This window comes from Acanthopagrus latus, chromosome 11 (assembly GCF_904848185.1).
Source record: "Acanthopagrus latus isolate v.2019 chromosome 11, fAcaLat1.1, whole genome shotgun sequence".
Taxonomy (NCBI): Eukaryota; Metazoa; Chordata; class Actinopteri; order Spariformes; family Sparidae; genus Acanthopagrus; species Acanthopagrus latus.
Window position 1 is genome coordinate 9,430,343 of NC_051049.1, and position 16,066 is coordinate 9,446,408.

Consider the following 16,066-nt stretch of genomic DNA (forward strand, 5'->3'; position numbering starts at 1 on the left):
GGGTAAAGTCCCAGGTGCAAGTGGTAGCACAGTCCTGTAGTAGATGTGCTTAGCTAGTTTCCACCTGTGCGGAAGGACGAGTTAAAAGAAGCTCAATAAAGCCAGATTTCTGGATCATCAGCTGGTGTCACGTCACACAACACCGCACAAAGTACACACAGCTGGCGGAGCAGAATGCGAGGGCGATGGTGTATGAAAGACCTGGCTCGGGCTCATGTGTCTGCTGGCTTTGCCTCTCAGGTCAGACTGTCACACAGAGACACAGAGACACAGACACACACACACACACACACACACACAAACCGTTAAAAGAAAAAAAAAAAAACCTGCAAGGGAGCCGAGGCGCTGCCATCTTTAGGTTGGGCGTGAATGCAGATTAATGGGTGAAGCTATTCGACAACCTCGCTGCTGGTAAAGATGAGGAAGATAAACGGGGTTAAGATGCATATTAGTCCTTTTTCTTTCATTATTTGGATAAGAGGCTTGGTGTGCGTTTGTGGAGAGAGAGAGAGAGAGAGAGAGAGAGAGAGAGAGAGGGAAAAATGAAGTGTGCTTTTCGCCTGCAGCCTCTTATGTGTATGTGCGAGATAAAGACAGACAGTAATTCTGGAAGGAAACGAGTCGGAGGTTCAGTAAGAGACTGCCAGGCCTAAGATGATGCTAAACCCCTTGTTGCTTTCCATAATCTTCTTGAACTTTGGCGGCGGCATTAGGAGATAACGCGGGATAATACCAGAGATCCCCATCGATTGGCCATGCCTGCCAGATGAGCCTGATATCGAGCCAAGAACAAGGTTATGATGAGCGGGCTTTTCATGCCCCTAATTAATCTGCTCATCTCAAAACTAAGTTGTATGACAGGAATTGGGACAAATCTGGAGTATAAATAGCATGTTTTTTAAAAGCCTTTTCATTGGAGAACATTTCGAGTATGTTTATGTGCATGCTGGTCCTTGGGGGGGGGGTGGACAGAACATTCCAGGGGCTCAGGATGTAATGCCGGTGAGTGTTTGGAGTGAGGCTCCAAGTGGCTGGAACAAATCTGTCACCACTGCACGGCAACAGAGGAGAGCTGAAGGTCATTTTTGGCTGTGAATTTAAGAGAAAAAAACCCCGTTAAGCAGCCTTAATGAGCGCCGTCCTTGGAGCGGCGCGAGCAGAGCGAAAACATCAGTCAGGCAGCCGGCAACAGAGGAAGTGGATGTGAAAGAGATGCTATATTCAGTGTGATTGATTGTCGTCGGAAAAACAGAACCCGGCACCGTGGCTTCTTCCGGTGCCTCGGAATAATAATGCAATGAGTCGGATATCAAAGGAGATGAGAGGAGAAAGAGAGAGGAGGCTGTGTTTTTTTTTTTTTTACACGAGACAGAGCTGCGAGGCGATGAAACCACCCATTGATAAGAGAGGACTCATCAGAGGAAGTTCAGGTGAACGGAAGGTCTCGGAGGTTAGACCGCACAACAGTAGGCGTATTCACAGGCTGCTCGCTGCCAAAACAGAACCTCGCTTTCTTTATTTCTCCTTCCCCTTTCACCCTCTTACCGCTGATCCATCTCTCTTCTGTCTCCTCCTTCCTGTCCTTCGCCTCCTCCCACTCCTTCTCAGCCGTGCCGCTGAGGGATTTGCACCCAGTGAACTACGCTGTTACTTGAACTATGCCAATATGGAGGAAAAAAAAATGCAAAGTTGTATTTTGTTTGTGAATTTCTTGGCAGGGGAAAATATATATATATATTTTTCCTAATCCAAAGAGATTTGGAAATGCATCTCCTCAACAAGGTCAGAGAGGAGCAGCTTGTTCTCCCGCTAAAGAAAACAGCAGCTCAGAGCAAAACTGAATCTCTAACGTGCAGAGGAGCACGAGGATAGCAGGAGAGCGGGAGAACACACAAATGAACGGCGGAGAGAGAACCAGTAGTTTTTTTTTGTTTTGTTTTTTTTGCGTTCACTTTGAATTTTTATCGGACTGGAGTAACAAACTCCTGAGAATGCGGTCGATGCAATCAATTAGATGTGTGGGAATGGAAGAACGCTGCCCTCGTGCCACAGTTTTGAAATTCTATCTATCTATCTATCTATCTATCTATCTATCTATCTATCTATCTATCTATCTATCTATCTATCACATAGTAAGAAAGCAAATACTGTGAGTGCATTTCCCGAAGTGTTGAATTATTAGTTAAGGACTTCCTGATCTGACTGACAACCTGTGGATATGCTGTATCAGCCACTTGTCAATCAGAAGGTAGCCACATCCTGCTTAATCATCTATTTAACTCTAAACAGGATCAATATTTCCAAAAATTCACATCATGCTATACTGAAGAGATTGAGACCATGAACTCTTGAGGAAATTATTTACTGAGGTAATATATCCAATGGGCAGCAGGCCCATTTTTTCATAAGCTTACATACACTCTTACCACGTTTTGAAACCAGCCCCCCTCCTGCTGGCCTAATTTTCTCATTTTTGCTACAAACAAAAAACTAATTGTGAGTTAAAGGAGAGTTGCAACATTTAAAACGTGACACAAAATGAACTGTACACAAATAACCATTCCAAAGCCAGATAACGGATCCAAACAAGGGTTTCCTTTAATGATCATTTGTCTTGTAAAGAATATAATACAATGACAGGACCGGAAATTCATAAGAACATACATCAATAAATATGGATAAATACACGTGGACCAGATTCACACAGCCGCAGACCTGCTCAGTTGCAGTTTTAATGTATCTGTGTTCACAGTCGACATGAATACGTACAGTGGCGAGCTGCAAACTGAGGTGTCGTGCAGGACAGTCTTATTTCTCTGCATGTTCAAATATCTCCTCTCTTACAGCTCTCCTGTGTGTGGGAGATGTGTTTTTGGATCCACGGAGGCTGTGTGAATATGGTCCAGAGAGGCTAAGCAACGAACACACCCAGAGTTTAAATGGATTTTTTTTTTGTTTTTTTGTTTAAAAAAAGGGGGAAAGAAAAACCTCAGAGTATTTACATCACAGAGGAGGAGTGTCTGTCATTGGTTTTCTGCTCTGCGTCCGTCTCTTTCATTTCTCATTCTCTCACCGTAACAGGTTTCCATTCATCCCAACAATCGACAATGATGAGTAGTCTCAACTCTGACAGAGCTGCAATGCCACGTGGGTACCACTAAGGGTATATTAGATACTGAGCAGAGAGGAAGTGATTCAGCAGTCCACGGCGGGAAAAGGGTTTTTGGAAAAGTTTAATGAGATGAAGATAAAAATTGAAAAAGAAGATAATGACGCAAGAGTCGAAGCAATTACATGGGAGAGTACCTGACTTGCCTGTTCTCGGGGATACAGAGGAGTGCAGTGAGCTATGACAGTCTGCTTTCCTGTCACTTAGAAAACATCCAGCGGTCAGTCGACGCTATTTCGCCATCAATGCCATCGACAGACTTAATGGGAACCCAAGACAGACAGCCTAATCGCGAAATCAATAGTCTGTCTGTGAGCGACTGAGGACAGCAGCCTCCGCCGCTCTTATCAGGCTGCCATCGCTGACGAGCGCCGTGTTTAAAATGCATCAGGTTCATTTGTTACGGCGCGAGTAGGAAACAGAGATCCTCAGTTGCTCTTTCACACTGTTCGCCATGAGGCCTCCACAGTAAGTCTTGACAGCGGGCAGAGCGAGGTGTTAAACAAAACTATGGAAACAACACAAACGGCAAAAAACTATGGAAACAACCCATTAACACCAGACAATCACTGAACTGAACATACAGTAAGGAAAAAAAGCACGATGGCTAGCAAATTCTCATGTCCCTTGTGGTGTCCTCTTGCTGTCCATCGGGGCCACAAACGTCTCTCTCAGAATCTTTTCTAGGTTTTTCTTCAAGAAGACGGGACCTATCAATAGCTTCTCTCACTTCCTCTGGTAGAAAAACTTGATGCTGTGAGGCTTTTATAGTGCAAAAACGATAACGCAAACCAGTCAGATGCAGAGTAGGGCAGGTATTGCAAACAAAAGTCGTGAGATCCACAATAACGAAGCATTTCCTCCAAGACCAGGTTGATTTCACACCACATTACAAGTTACATTAAGCACCCTGTTCCCGACTGGCACACACACTGTGCAGCACTTTTCCAGCTGGTCCTGGATGCTATATTTGAGTGCAGGCTCAACGTTACTGGCTCTGTCCTGCATAACTGAATCCAGCAACCTTTGCATTTCCAATCCACTTGTCTTGCCATGAATGAAAAATACTGTTTAAAAATGTAACTTGTCTTGCTTGTCCAAGTATGTAAGCTAAGTAAGTTAGCCAGCTAGCCACAGCCGATGAAGCCTTGCGGCAGCACACTTGTCGTTTAAGCCCGTGAAGCCAGACTGTGGCTGGTCAGAAATATAAAAACCTCTGCTCTTGTCTGCCTCCGTCTGAAATCAAGCTCTCAAGAGTTTAAATCTGATCTGTCATCATTGCAAAGGATTACTGCACCATGCAAGGACAGAGAGCTTGACAGGCATAGCAACAGTAACTAAGGAGAGCGGCTCTTAGGAAACAGTCACTGCAGCTCCTGCCTGTATTCATGCATATGCTTACTTGTTTCAACTTTGAGGCCTTTTTTTTTTGTGTTCGTTGTCCGATTATATCTAATTCCATGCTTGGATGTTAACTGACAGGTGTATAAGCGCCCTTCAGTTTCACATGCTCTCTCACCTGGAAATGTTTTATTTGTTTTGCCTGGTTGTGCCTTTTTTTGTGTGTGTGTGTGTGTGTGAAAAGAAAATTGCATAGGTGCGCCTGAACGCCTGTGCGACACAAGCGTACCCCGAAAGTCAATTTCCTCCGACTTGTTTGCGTCCCTCCTGTCACGCTGACCGGCCAGACACGCGACACGTACACCACATTTAACCAAGCTGTGCTCCTTGTTGCTGCACTTTAGACAGCGCGCAATCAGACAGTCGCGGCTACGAGAGCGCAGAGATGTAGTCGCACACACCCGGCAATCCCGCTGTTATCTCATCTCTGCTGAAGAGCCCTCCGCTTCGAGCCGCGAACAGCGAGGCCTGGCGGCTGAGGCTGAGGAAAGGCTGAGGAAAGGCCTTCTGGCGGCGGAGAAGCTCAGCGGCTCGCCCGCTCCTCTCCCCTCGGGCACCATGCTTCCCTGCTGTGCCGAGAGACAGCTGGCAGCAACCTCTGTTAAGTCAATTCCTCTTCATAATTAAGCCTCACAATTATAAGTCTTCGTCTATGTGTGTCTGCCTGCCCTCGGGGGCTTCCACTAGAAAGACCGATGAGGGGAGGAGATGAAAGGAGTCAAAATCGAAGGGAGAGACAGAGAGAGGGAGAGAGACTTCTGAGAGACAGAGTCAATGTGTTTGAAATATGAAGAGGAAGAAGTGTGAAGAATAATGTGTGTGTTTTTGCATGAATCCAATTCTGAAAGAGTAAAAAAAAAAAGAAGAAGAAGAAGAAGAAGCTGTGAGTGTGAGACAACTTGGCATCTTCAAAACCAGAGAACAAAAAACTAACCCAGTCCCAGAGGACGGGCCAGAAGCAAGCTGTCCTCCTTAAGAGCCAACACACACAACCACAGACACACACAGACACACACAGCTCAGAGGGTGACCATCGCCACCACAAAGACATCTTTTCACTCGGTGTCCATTTCGGGCTGCTCTGTGAAAGAAATCTGCTCGAAACTTCTCGAAACTTTATCCGCTCATTCATCAAATCTTCATTACGGTTAGAAGATTAACATAAATCTGTGGTATTTTGGTGGTCGGCTAATAATCTCTGCAAAAGGCGAAAGAAGAGAGAAAAGAGCGAACAGCAGATTAAACATCCATTCATATTCAGATGATGTTTTTCCAATCTCGACGGATAGCGATAATCAATTACGTTTTCGTCCCAACGTGTCTCCACATGCTCTCTCTCTCTCTCTCTCTCTTTTTTTTCTCCAGCCGAGATACAGCTCCCCCTCATCGCTTTTTTTTTTAGAAAGTTTTGTACTCCTGTCACACAGCTGAGCACGACTGTAATTACACTGTCCGTGGGCATCAGCTCTGATTTGAATTACTGTGAGAGGGGCTTCAGTCTGCCCCTTCATTCAACCATCGGTGCTCAATCCATTTTCGCGGACAGCAAGCTGACATCTATAAGAAACGACAGGAGGGGTTTGATGGCTGTGACAGCTCTCCGGGCCCTCCCGTCCGTCACCCTCAACCTTCCACTGTCTGTCCGTCAAGCTAACCCTTGCCTCGTCATCGCAGCTCTGCGGTTCCTGCGGATAATGCAACTTGTTAATTAGGCATGCGGTAGATTAATTAAACTGATACAAAGGTGCGGGTTCACTCCTCTTCCCAGTGGCGGAGGGGTGTTGTCATTGCCAAGGTGAGAGGAGACAAACAAAGGCAGCAAATTAATGTGCACAGGACGGGCTCTCTCGCCTCGTGTGACTTGATAAAAACCAGTGTCCTTTTTCTAAGATGTTAAAGGCCGCTGAGTGCACTCTTTCACCAGTAAAGAGCTGGTTAAACGTAATTCACGAGTGTCTATCCTCCAAAAGACAGCGACAGTGAAAATAATGTCCAGAGACAAAGATAAATGAGAAGTAGTGGAGGTAAAAGCTGAACAAGATGGAGGAACATAAAAGGTAAAAGCGCCGGAGTCGGTGTTGGCAACGTAATCCCAGAGGCTCTGAACATCAAGTGCTAGCTTTAAACAAAAAAAAAAAAAAAACCACACCAATTTAACCCCGGCAGTAAAAGGGTAGGAAAAGCGAGCTAAGAGCTTGTTCTGTCCGCCTCAAATCCCCTCTTTAAAGCGGGACACGCCGGGGGAACGAGCACAGGTGTGAACAGCCGCGAGACTCAGCCTGGCCCAGAAATGGGAGGCCTTAGTCTCTGCTGACCCTCTATCATCAGCCGCTGGGATTTCAGACACTGTCAGCGTTCTCAATCATAGACGTGCGCGCGCACACACACACACACACCACACACACAGAAATGAGAGACATCCTCGCCTTATATTCATCCTTATACCCCGTGCACACAGCTTTGATTCACGATCAGTCATCAACATTAGTCTCCCCTGCTTTTCGTGTCTGCTCTCCTGAATTCATCCTGGTTTAGATGCAGAGCACGGTATGCTACAAATTTTTTTTTCTTGTATCTAATCTAACCCTGATTCAGACAAAGTTGGGATGCTGCAGAAAACATAAATCAATCGGGATGTGATAATTTGCTCCCCACTCCCAAATATTATCTCAACCCAAGTGTAGAAACAATTTTGCTTTAAGAAAAAGTTGAAAAAAAGAGACATACATTTTTTATTTTTTTTTTTGCAGTGTAGCTGAACTCTGCACATGCACCTCTCAAATCTTGTTCTTGCTGAGACCTGCGACAGATAAACCCGCTCCGTCTCTCGTGGCTGACGGCTTAATTTCTCCTCATCAGATGGAGAAAAAAAAAAAAAAAAAACCCAAACTCCGGCGAGGGCCGCATCACCCTGCTGCATCATCTTCATTAATTCACAGCACACATCCTTACAGCGACACATATTATGAGAGAAGGCAAAGCAAACGTGGGGCTCGCAGATCTGAGTCGAGACATCAAAGGTTCAGATTAACGCCTCGACGCTGACAGGGGTGGGCGTCTGACACAACAAGAGCAGTTTGAGATCGTTCGACACCTCTGGAAAAGTGACTGACGTGTGATGTGATGAAACTGAACTGTGACGCGGTGTGTTTTTTGCATTTTTTTTATCCTCTGGGGGGGTTTAAGCATCTGATCTAAAGTAACTGTCTCACACTGACAAAGAGGATACAACGCTAACAATCAAATTATTCAATTACGACTGCCTCTGATTCAAAGTAAATCAATTAAAATCTGCTTCAGAATAACTCGCTTTGAGTCAAGTACAAGGTTTTTACAAAGAGCCAACCAAAAGCAGCGGAGACGAGAAATAAACACGGAGTATTCGTAAAAAATAATGCGTTCGACAGACGAAAAGGCTCAAGTCGACAACATGGACGTCTCCCCTCGACTCGTCTGTTCTTCATACTCAGTGATGTCGTCCCTATTTGTAGTTTGTACTAAACCTCTTCTCTCCGAAACAATGTTCGATGTGGATCTCAAAGGTGTTGTCTTATTTCCCAAAAAAAAAAACCAGGTCAGCGTCGCCCCGTGTTTCAGGTCATCGTTGAGCTCGGAAGGGGGGAGGTAACTGGGTCGGGTTGAGGAGTGGACGAGTTAAAACGAGGAAGAAAAAAAAAAACCAGAGGGATGAAAGTAAAAAGAGTACAAAGGGGATCTTGTTATTGTCCCGGCGACGCCTTGCAGCACTTCGGCGGGCCTCAGAGTTGACTATGATACAGGCTGACTCGGAGAGCCAGGGGTGGAGCTAAGGGCAGGGCAGGGCAGTGCGGTGCAGGGAGGCGGGCGTAGGGTGGAGTAGTGGGGGGGGGCCGAGAGGAAGGGACGACTGGGATACAGGCAAACTGCGGTCGGCAGCAGGGGAGAAAAAGTAAAGGGGATGGGTTGTTTTTTTTTTTTTTTTGGTTCAGAAGTGGCCGTGGTTGTGGCCCTGGCCCGGCTCGCCTCCGTGGTGCCCTCCCTCTCTGTGGCCGTGCCTCTTGTGCTTCCTGCGCTCCCTCCTGCCCTTGTGGTGGTGGCGCCGGTAGCGGTGGGCTCGTCGGGCTGGTGGAGCAAAAAAAAAAAAGCAGAGCGGAGAGGAGAGAGGCGGTGAAACGAAAGAAAGGGCAGACGATTTTATTAAAAGAAAGCCAGAGATGGAATACGATGAAAGGCAAGGAGTGGAAAAACCGATGTAAGAGGGGAGATGAATCACTGACAAGCATCAGAGGCGCTCGGGTGGATAGTCGGAAGGAGGTGAGAGCGGGTAAGAGGCGAGAGGAAAAGGGATCAAAAAAACAGGAGGGTCAAAACGGCATGTTCTCTGTAGAAGGTTTAACTGTTCGGGATTCTGTTTTATCTCGCGCTCAGTCAAACTGGGCGCCTTTAGCGAAGAGCACACTGTGCTAGCCACCCACTCACTACCTCAGTTTAAGCTTGTTTCCTGGGGTGCTCCGCTGAATTAGGTTGCGCCATCCCTTTCTGGAATTCGCCAAAAAAAGAAATGTCGTCTGCAGTGAATGATAACGACGCCATAACTCTGGGCCATAAAAAACAAACTCCGTCCAGAGATAAAGAGATGTTGGGGAAAGAAATTATTCTCGTCACTTTCAACAGAGACGACTTTTTTTTTTTTAAGCATTTCATCATTACTGTCACTGAAATAAAATACAAGGCGCAGTTTGTTGAATATTTATATATATCAAACCTGTATATCTCCTCTGAAGAAGCCAGGAATTATACTGGAAAGACATTTATTCTGACTAATCTGTCACGGTTGGAGTGAGTCCTTTAAAAATTGATCAACTAAATAAGGTTTACTGTGAGGTTCAAAGGAGATAAGGTGTATGGAGGCTACTTAATGAAAGACTTGGAAATGGAAAACTTGCTTGAGAATAAGACGTCGCTTCAACCATAAATAAAAGAGCATGACACTGAAATGTCTTTGTTTTGTTCCATCTAACAAGCGTCTCTGGAAAAATACGAGTTTATTTTGGGTTAAACTGGTGTCATTTATGAGTTGGCTGCTTTCTGTCGTCTGTTTCAAAGTCAGGGACAGTCGGCTTTATGGTGCATTAAGCTGCACCTCGAAAATCTTTGAAATCTGCGATGGTTTGTATGGAAAATGGGTTTAGATGCTGACAGGGACTTTACGGTGCATTCAAATGCACCACGTAAAATGGGAAATCTAGGCTCCGAACCACATGAAGGTTGTTCAGAATAGAAATATTTTCTTTCTTTGTAATACGTGCGCCTACCGCTGTATTTTCTTATAAACTATTAACAAATTGTTATCGGCAAACTTATTCTTCAAGTACTTCATGTCCCAAAATGTGCTTCAGGTGGGTGACGGTGAGCCCCGCACATAATATATCCCAGTATAACCTCTAAGAATGTGAACTGCGCTTGTTCAATTCCTTAATGCACAAAAGCTTCTCTATGGCGTTTTAAAAGTCGAATCACCCCCCTTGGTTGAACATTTTACAGGTTTTAGCAGACGCGCTTTGTGTTTAATGAACGGTCAACTGGTTCCAAAAAAACTTGTCTTAAAAAAGTCTTCAAAAGAAAAAAAAAAAAATCCCACCTCGAGCACAAAGCACTTCAAAGGAGACTGTACCACTTCTAAGTAAGCCCAGGGGATTTTCATTCAGGCTGCAACCGCGGTAATCTTTTTTGCTTGCTTAGTTATTAATAATGAGAACAAGGACGGTGAGCCTGAATGTGCTGGTGGTGACAGGAGCTCCCGAGGGCACTTAATTTAGGCTCGTCTTACGGAACCTGTGGTTGTGCGCATGCTAAAAATAAGAGCATGTAAATGTGGAAAATGACCTAACAAATGGAAATACCGCTTAAAAGCCTTGTTATTGTGAAGGGTCCCGTCGTGTGAAATACTCACATTTTATGCAGATGATTTTAGGTCGGTCCCACTTGCCATTGGCGCGACACTTGGCAGTGGGCACGTGGCGCTGCAGGAAGCCGTCGGCGCACTGGTAGCGCACCACCGAGTGGATGTCGTAGTGGGAGCGCTTCCGACCAATCAGGAAGGCGTTATCCACGGTGGGCGGGGCTCCGCAAAGCACTGTAGGATCAAAGAAAGAGACGGCATGAGAGAGGATATTAATTAGAAGCACCACCTCTGTTTACTGAGAGCGCTGTTAAGTATTTTTCTCTTTCTGTTACATCCCATTGTCATCGCACTCTGAATGCTTCATCTGACCTTGACTCACGTTGACACAAGCTCTTCCATTCCCCGCACATTGCACCTGGTCTGTAATCAACTACTTCCTGTTTCCAAGTGCTTCTTTCTTATCAAGTTTTGCACAGGTTTTTGTCATATGTATTCCTTCATTAAACTACACAACATTGCAGAACTGAACTCTGCTTCATGTACTTTTTGTTCCCCAAGCACTTGTCGCTGAAACGATAGGGTCAAGCCAGATTGATGAAGTAATAGGTCACAACAAATCCATACGAGAATTCTACCTTGATTGGTCTCTAGGTTCAGTGTTTATTCTGACTTTTGATATTCAGACAGTCACAGCTCAGACATGAAAAATGTGGATTTAAGTGTCTGCGGGACTATGAGAGAGTGGGCGGCTGTCAAAGTAAGACAGCGTTTTAGACACATAAAGAGTCGAGGCAGAATCAGAAAAAGTGTTTACACAAGCTGAGATGGAGGGAGGACTGACACTCTGGTCAGAGACTGACAGGGTGGACAAGCCTCAGGGAGGAACTCAAACAACTTCACCGATTTTTTAACTCTCCTGTCAAAGTGTGCCAGCCTACAATGCATTATCAAATAGTGAGGGTGGGGAAGAAGCTCTATCACGACTTCAGTGCACTGCTAAGGGTTAGGTAGAGTACCAGCTGTGTAGCGGTTTTCAAACTTTTTGTCATCTTTAATAAAATGCTCCGACCATGTTGGGAAAACTTGAGCCAAGTTGAATATTATTGGAAAAAACATGACCCAGAACGTGACCTGCATGTTTCTTTTAGTGCATTTTCCCTTATACTGCCTGAGTTTTTGCACAAAACACGTTTTCATGTTGAATCGTTAAAAGCAGGAGAAGCAAAGAGGGGAACTAAAAGGTAGCAATGTTTCTCCACCGCCTGTGTGCAGTTTAAACAGTTTTCAGCTGTATGCTCCATTAGGAGCAGCTTATTTAACCCCTTGTCTATTATTTGTCAGTCCTTGAACAACAGAACAATTAGCAGCAACAAGATGAGGTATTCTGTATGAGGTATATGACAAATACTTCATCAAACTAACTGTGTGACATCTTGATCTTCAAAGTCTCATATTTTAGAGTGTGAGATTTCAGTGTTGTTTTAATTATATAGGAGGTCCAGGTGCTCTACCTAATTATTACTGTGAAAGCACCTAAAGGCTCAGTCATCAGGGACATGCACGCAGCATTTGCTCTGAAAACTGTGCCTTTGGTCTTCATTAAGGTTGTGATGTCACAACTATACAGTCTCTACCTTCAGCTGCACCCCCAGTTGCAATTACACTGACAGAGATGTTGCAGAAATATGATGGGCGGTGCCTGCTCAGGCCTGTGAGAGCTGATCAATCAGAGGACACTGGGCTTTTCAGCAGGAGGGGCCTTGAAGAGACAGGAACTAAATTAGAGCATTTTTAAAAAAAAATATATGTAAACATGTTAGCATTTTCTTATAGAAACCCAAAATAATAACATGAACCTGGAAGTGAGCATGATAGTGGACTGTTGATAGTTATGATGTCCAAATAAAATGTATGTTCTTTCCATTGGCGCGCCAATTTGTGCCTTTATAATGACCAAATCTCCAGTAAAAGTGGGCTGTGATCATGATAACACAGTGCCATTACCGTACCCAGTGGACCTACAGCATGAGTCCTGACTCATCAGAGAAGAGTCTGAAGAACTAGCTAATATTGAGAAGGGTTAATGGTTGTGGAAACCGCTGTGGACACTTATTTTGCCTACACTGTGTAACTACCACCGATACCACCCTTGAATGTGATTTACACACTTCAGTGCTAAAAGTGGCGATGAGAGGACTTAATCAGCCATCAGGAAATGTTTACAGTCCCCCTTAATTCCCTTGTCCTTGTCCTAATACCTCTTAAATTCTTAATAAGGAAAAGCAAAGTCATTAACTCTGATGAAAGGTTTAATGCCACATTTACAGTTTAATGCGTTGTGGAAGGAAGGAAGGGGCAATAAGCACCGTCGCCCCCCCACCACCTCGCCTGAGACGATCCCTGATTCAACACAAGTGGAAGGCTAAAAGGCAGTTCTCCATTAGCTCTCACCTACGTTCACTGTTGAACGATTTCTCACAGTCGGGGCGAGCAAAGTCAGAAAGTATTGAAGTGGGGATAAAAGAAAATGTCAGAAACAGCAAATGGAGCTGTGATTTTATGGGGAAGGCTTTAAGTAAAAAGGTCTTTTGTAGAATAAAGCCTGAAGGACATATGGGGCTGCTACCAAAGAGGAACTAGGTTTCTTATAAAAAGCTCATAAAGTGTACTTTTAAAGTACTCTCAATCCTTTAAGCAGCGACTTTAATCTTTAAAATACAAGTATGGATTTCTTTTTGGTAGTAAAGCCGTGATTGTTAAAGCATAAACATTCAGCCACTGCTGGCATCGCTGTGTGTGTCTGATAACAGATGAGTCACACAAACTGTCAGATATACAAGCGGAAGTGTTTGCCTACATGATGAGATTGGCTTATGTGGAAGAGGAAGAAACTTTATTTATGTCACGTATCATCCGATGTGCAACACGGTGAAGCTGGTGCTCTGCATTTAACTCTTATCAGGAGGTAACGGTGGGCGGTGACCGATGCCAGATATTAGCCAGTGCCGTGGTCAAGGGCACTGACTGGAGGATCAACTCAGTCTGTGTGCTGTGATGGTGGGGGAAACCGAGATACCTGGAGAAAGCAAGCACCCCGCAAGCACGGGGAGAACATGCAAACTCGTTGACAAGCTGACATTTTGCTAACTGCAGACCAAGTCAGCAACTAACTCACAATTTTAAGGATATCAATGTGGAAATAGTAATTGTTTTCCACAAAAACACCTTGAAATACTTTATATCCCTGAACTCTGTACAACCACATGTAAAAGGTTACGTAAGTCAATGGATAATCATAAAGTTGATTAAATATTGAAATAATGTCATAAATTGAAGAAATGTATAAATATCTGACATGTTTTTAAATTAAATTTCAAAGAAAATCCCAAAACATATTTATAAAATTGATTTCTAAATGTAGAAACATGGATAAGAGCACAGAGGCGTTTTGATAGTTTCATCTGCCATATAAATATTTCCCCAGAGCCTCTTGCTGTGACTAGAAACTATAAAATACACTATAATCAAAACGACTGACTGACTATGTCTCTCAGTCTCTCTCTGACAACTATCAACCTGCTCACCGGCACCACTGCGCGTTATCACCACATTTTGAACTGCCCTCTAGCCATCGTGGTTTTTACATCGATTTCAACAGGACCATGTCAACAGCAATCTCCCCACAGCCAGCTGAGGGCCACCAGCAGGAGGTCAGTTTTTTCATAGACCTCCCATGGTTTGGAGGATCTTTAATCCACAGCTACCTGGCCGGATATTGCTGGTTTGAGTGGACACTGTGTTTTGCAAAAGCTGCGAGACGCTCACCTAAATATTAACATCTGCTTCCTCAGATAATACTGGGAGAAGAAAAAGGGAGATGTGGCTGAAGAAATGGGGAATGACGGAAGATGAATGAAACAGATGACGCTGAAGAGAAGCGATTCGCCACAGATTTTCTATTTCTTCGATGAGTTGTCTTTGCAAATTTTCATGTGCAAATTCCTGTGCATAAAGCTCACAGATGAAGTAGGTGTCTGCACAGAGTATTTCAGTTCAGCCGACATTAGAGGCGAAGAGGAAGTTGCCTCCGGATGCAGGTAATACATGTGCTTCAGCTGTCACTGTGTGCCTGTGTCTGTGTGGCAGGGGGTAGTCAGTGTGAGTTAGCGGCATGGGGAGATCTGCCGACAGTTAGACGCTGGTTCCCTCTGAGCACTCCTCCTCCGTGGCCTCAAATCATCTGCACACCTACTGCTAATCCTGTTAGAGTGAATCAGAGCGACATGAGAGTGCTTCCTCACAGAAGCCACTGGGAGCGAGTCTCGCACGGAAGCGGGTAGATGTGCACAGATTCGGTTGTGTTTATTAAATAACACACTGCGGCGGTTGTTTGTGCGAATGTTTGCTGACAGCGCTGAGACCACCTGAGAGAAAGTGATTTATACCACACTGAGCATCGCCGAGCGCCCGCGAATCCCCAAAAAAGTAGGCGCAGGCAACGATTAAAGACAAATACAAAAGTAGGGTGTTCTGTGCGGTGGGATTTCTTGATTTGAATCAAAACAAACTGACCGGTCGATACACAGCAAATATTTTCGATGTGTAAAAGCGAGGAAAGCACAGACGTCACCGATTATATTGTCGGCGGACAAACATTATGGCCACGTTACTGGCTCGCCTGAATCGACTGCAGCCATTGTTAAAAGAATAGTTCAACATTTTGTGAATAAACCCCCCCCCCACACTTTCTTCAGATGAGAAGATCGATGCCATTCGCCAACCTGTGCTCAGGACGGAGCTGGAGCAGGGAGACACATTAGCTTAATTCAGCATAAAGACGGGAGACAGAGGAGAAAATATCTGCAGAATAAACAACAATTTGTGGCTTTGGAACAAACGATGGAGTCGGACTCCACTGTGACAAGAATCACAAAAAGTCAATATTCCTGGATGTTGTTCGCCGATGAATTATAATAACAGCATGCAACCGCACGCAAAATCAGTTGTCACAGTTCTTTTTTTCCACATCTTTGTTCGTTTATGGATTAGATTTACACGACTAGGAAAGACAAGGAGTCCGGCTAGGTGGATTTTTGAACAGAGACAGGCTTGATGCTAAGCTAACCTGACTGTCTCCTGGCTGCAGCTCCGGGCTTAACGTAGCCACATGAGATCACTATAACTCCAGAATTTCCTCAAATATCAAACTACTGTTTTAAGGTTATTAGCTTCATCTGTAAACAGGCTTCCTTCCAAATGTATTGCAAACTTTGACCAAAGTTTAAAAGAGAGAAAATGTGAGTTAATATCTTCTCCAGTCCACTCTTCCGTGTTTTTACCACCTAGATTACGCAGATTGTTTATTGAGATGAGCAGTGGGCGGCGCCAGATCTCCAGTCTGCAAACCATCATACCACTGCAGAAGACGAGGACACAAGACAGCATAACTAAAAGAAAGCCATTCAATGCAAAATGTGCATAATTTACTTAAATGGAGAAAAGGGATGTGGTTTCTAGTTTATGTCTACTGTTGCTACAGCAAACGCCGGCGAGCAGGACTGTGCGGAGAGAGAAAAGCTCTTTGGAGGGCTGCTGGGTCACGGACTTCTGCT

At 44.6% G+C, this 16,066-nt stretch overlaps 1 protein-coding gene across 2 annotated transcripts in view; it reads right to left on the reverse strand.

The window, feature by feature from the left end:
• Positions 1-2,573: 2,573 nt before the first annotated feature.
• Positions 2,574-16,066, reverse strand: part of ncanb (neurocan b) — a 185,907-nt gene continuing 172,414 nt past the window's right edge. For both annotated transcript variants that reach the window (XM_037113662.1, XM_037113661.1), the window contains 2 exons: positions 10,503-10,685; positions 2,574-8,671 (listed from right to left, as the gene is read on the reverse strand). In XM_037113662.1, the coding sequence (XP_036969557.1) occupies positions 8,535-8,671; positions 10,503-10,685 (320 nt within the window). In that variant the 3' untranslated portion in view covers positions 2,574-8,534. The remainder of the gene's footprint in view (positions 8,672-10,502; positions 10,686-16,066) is intronic.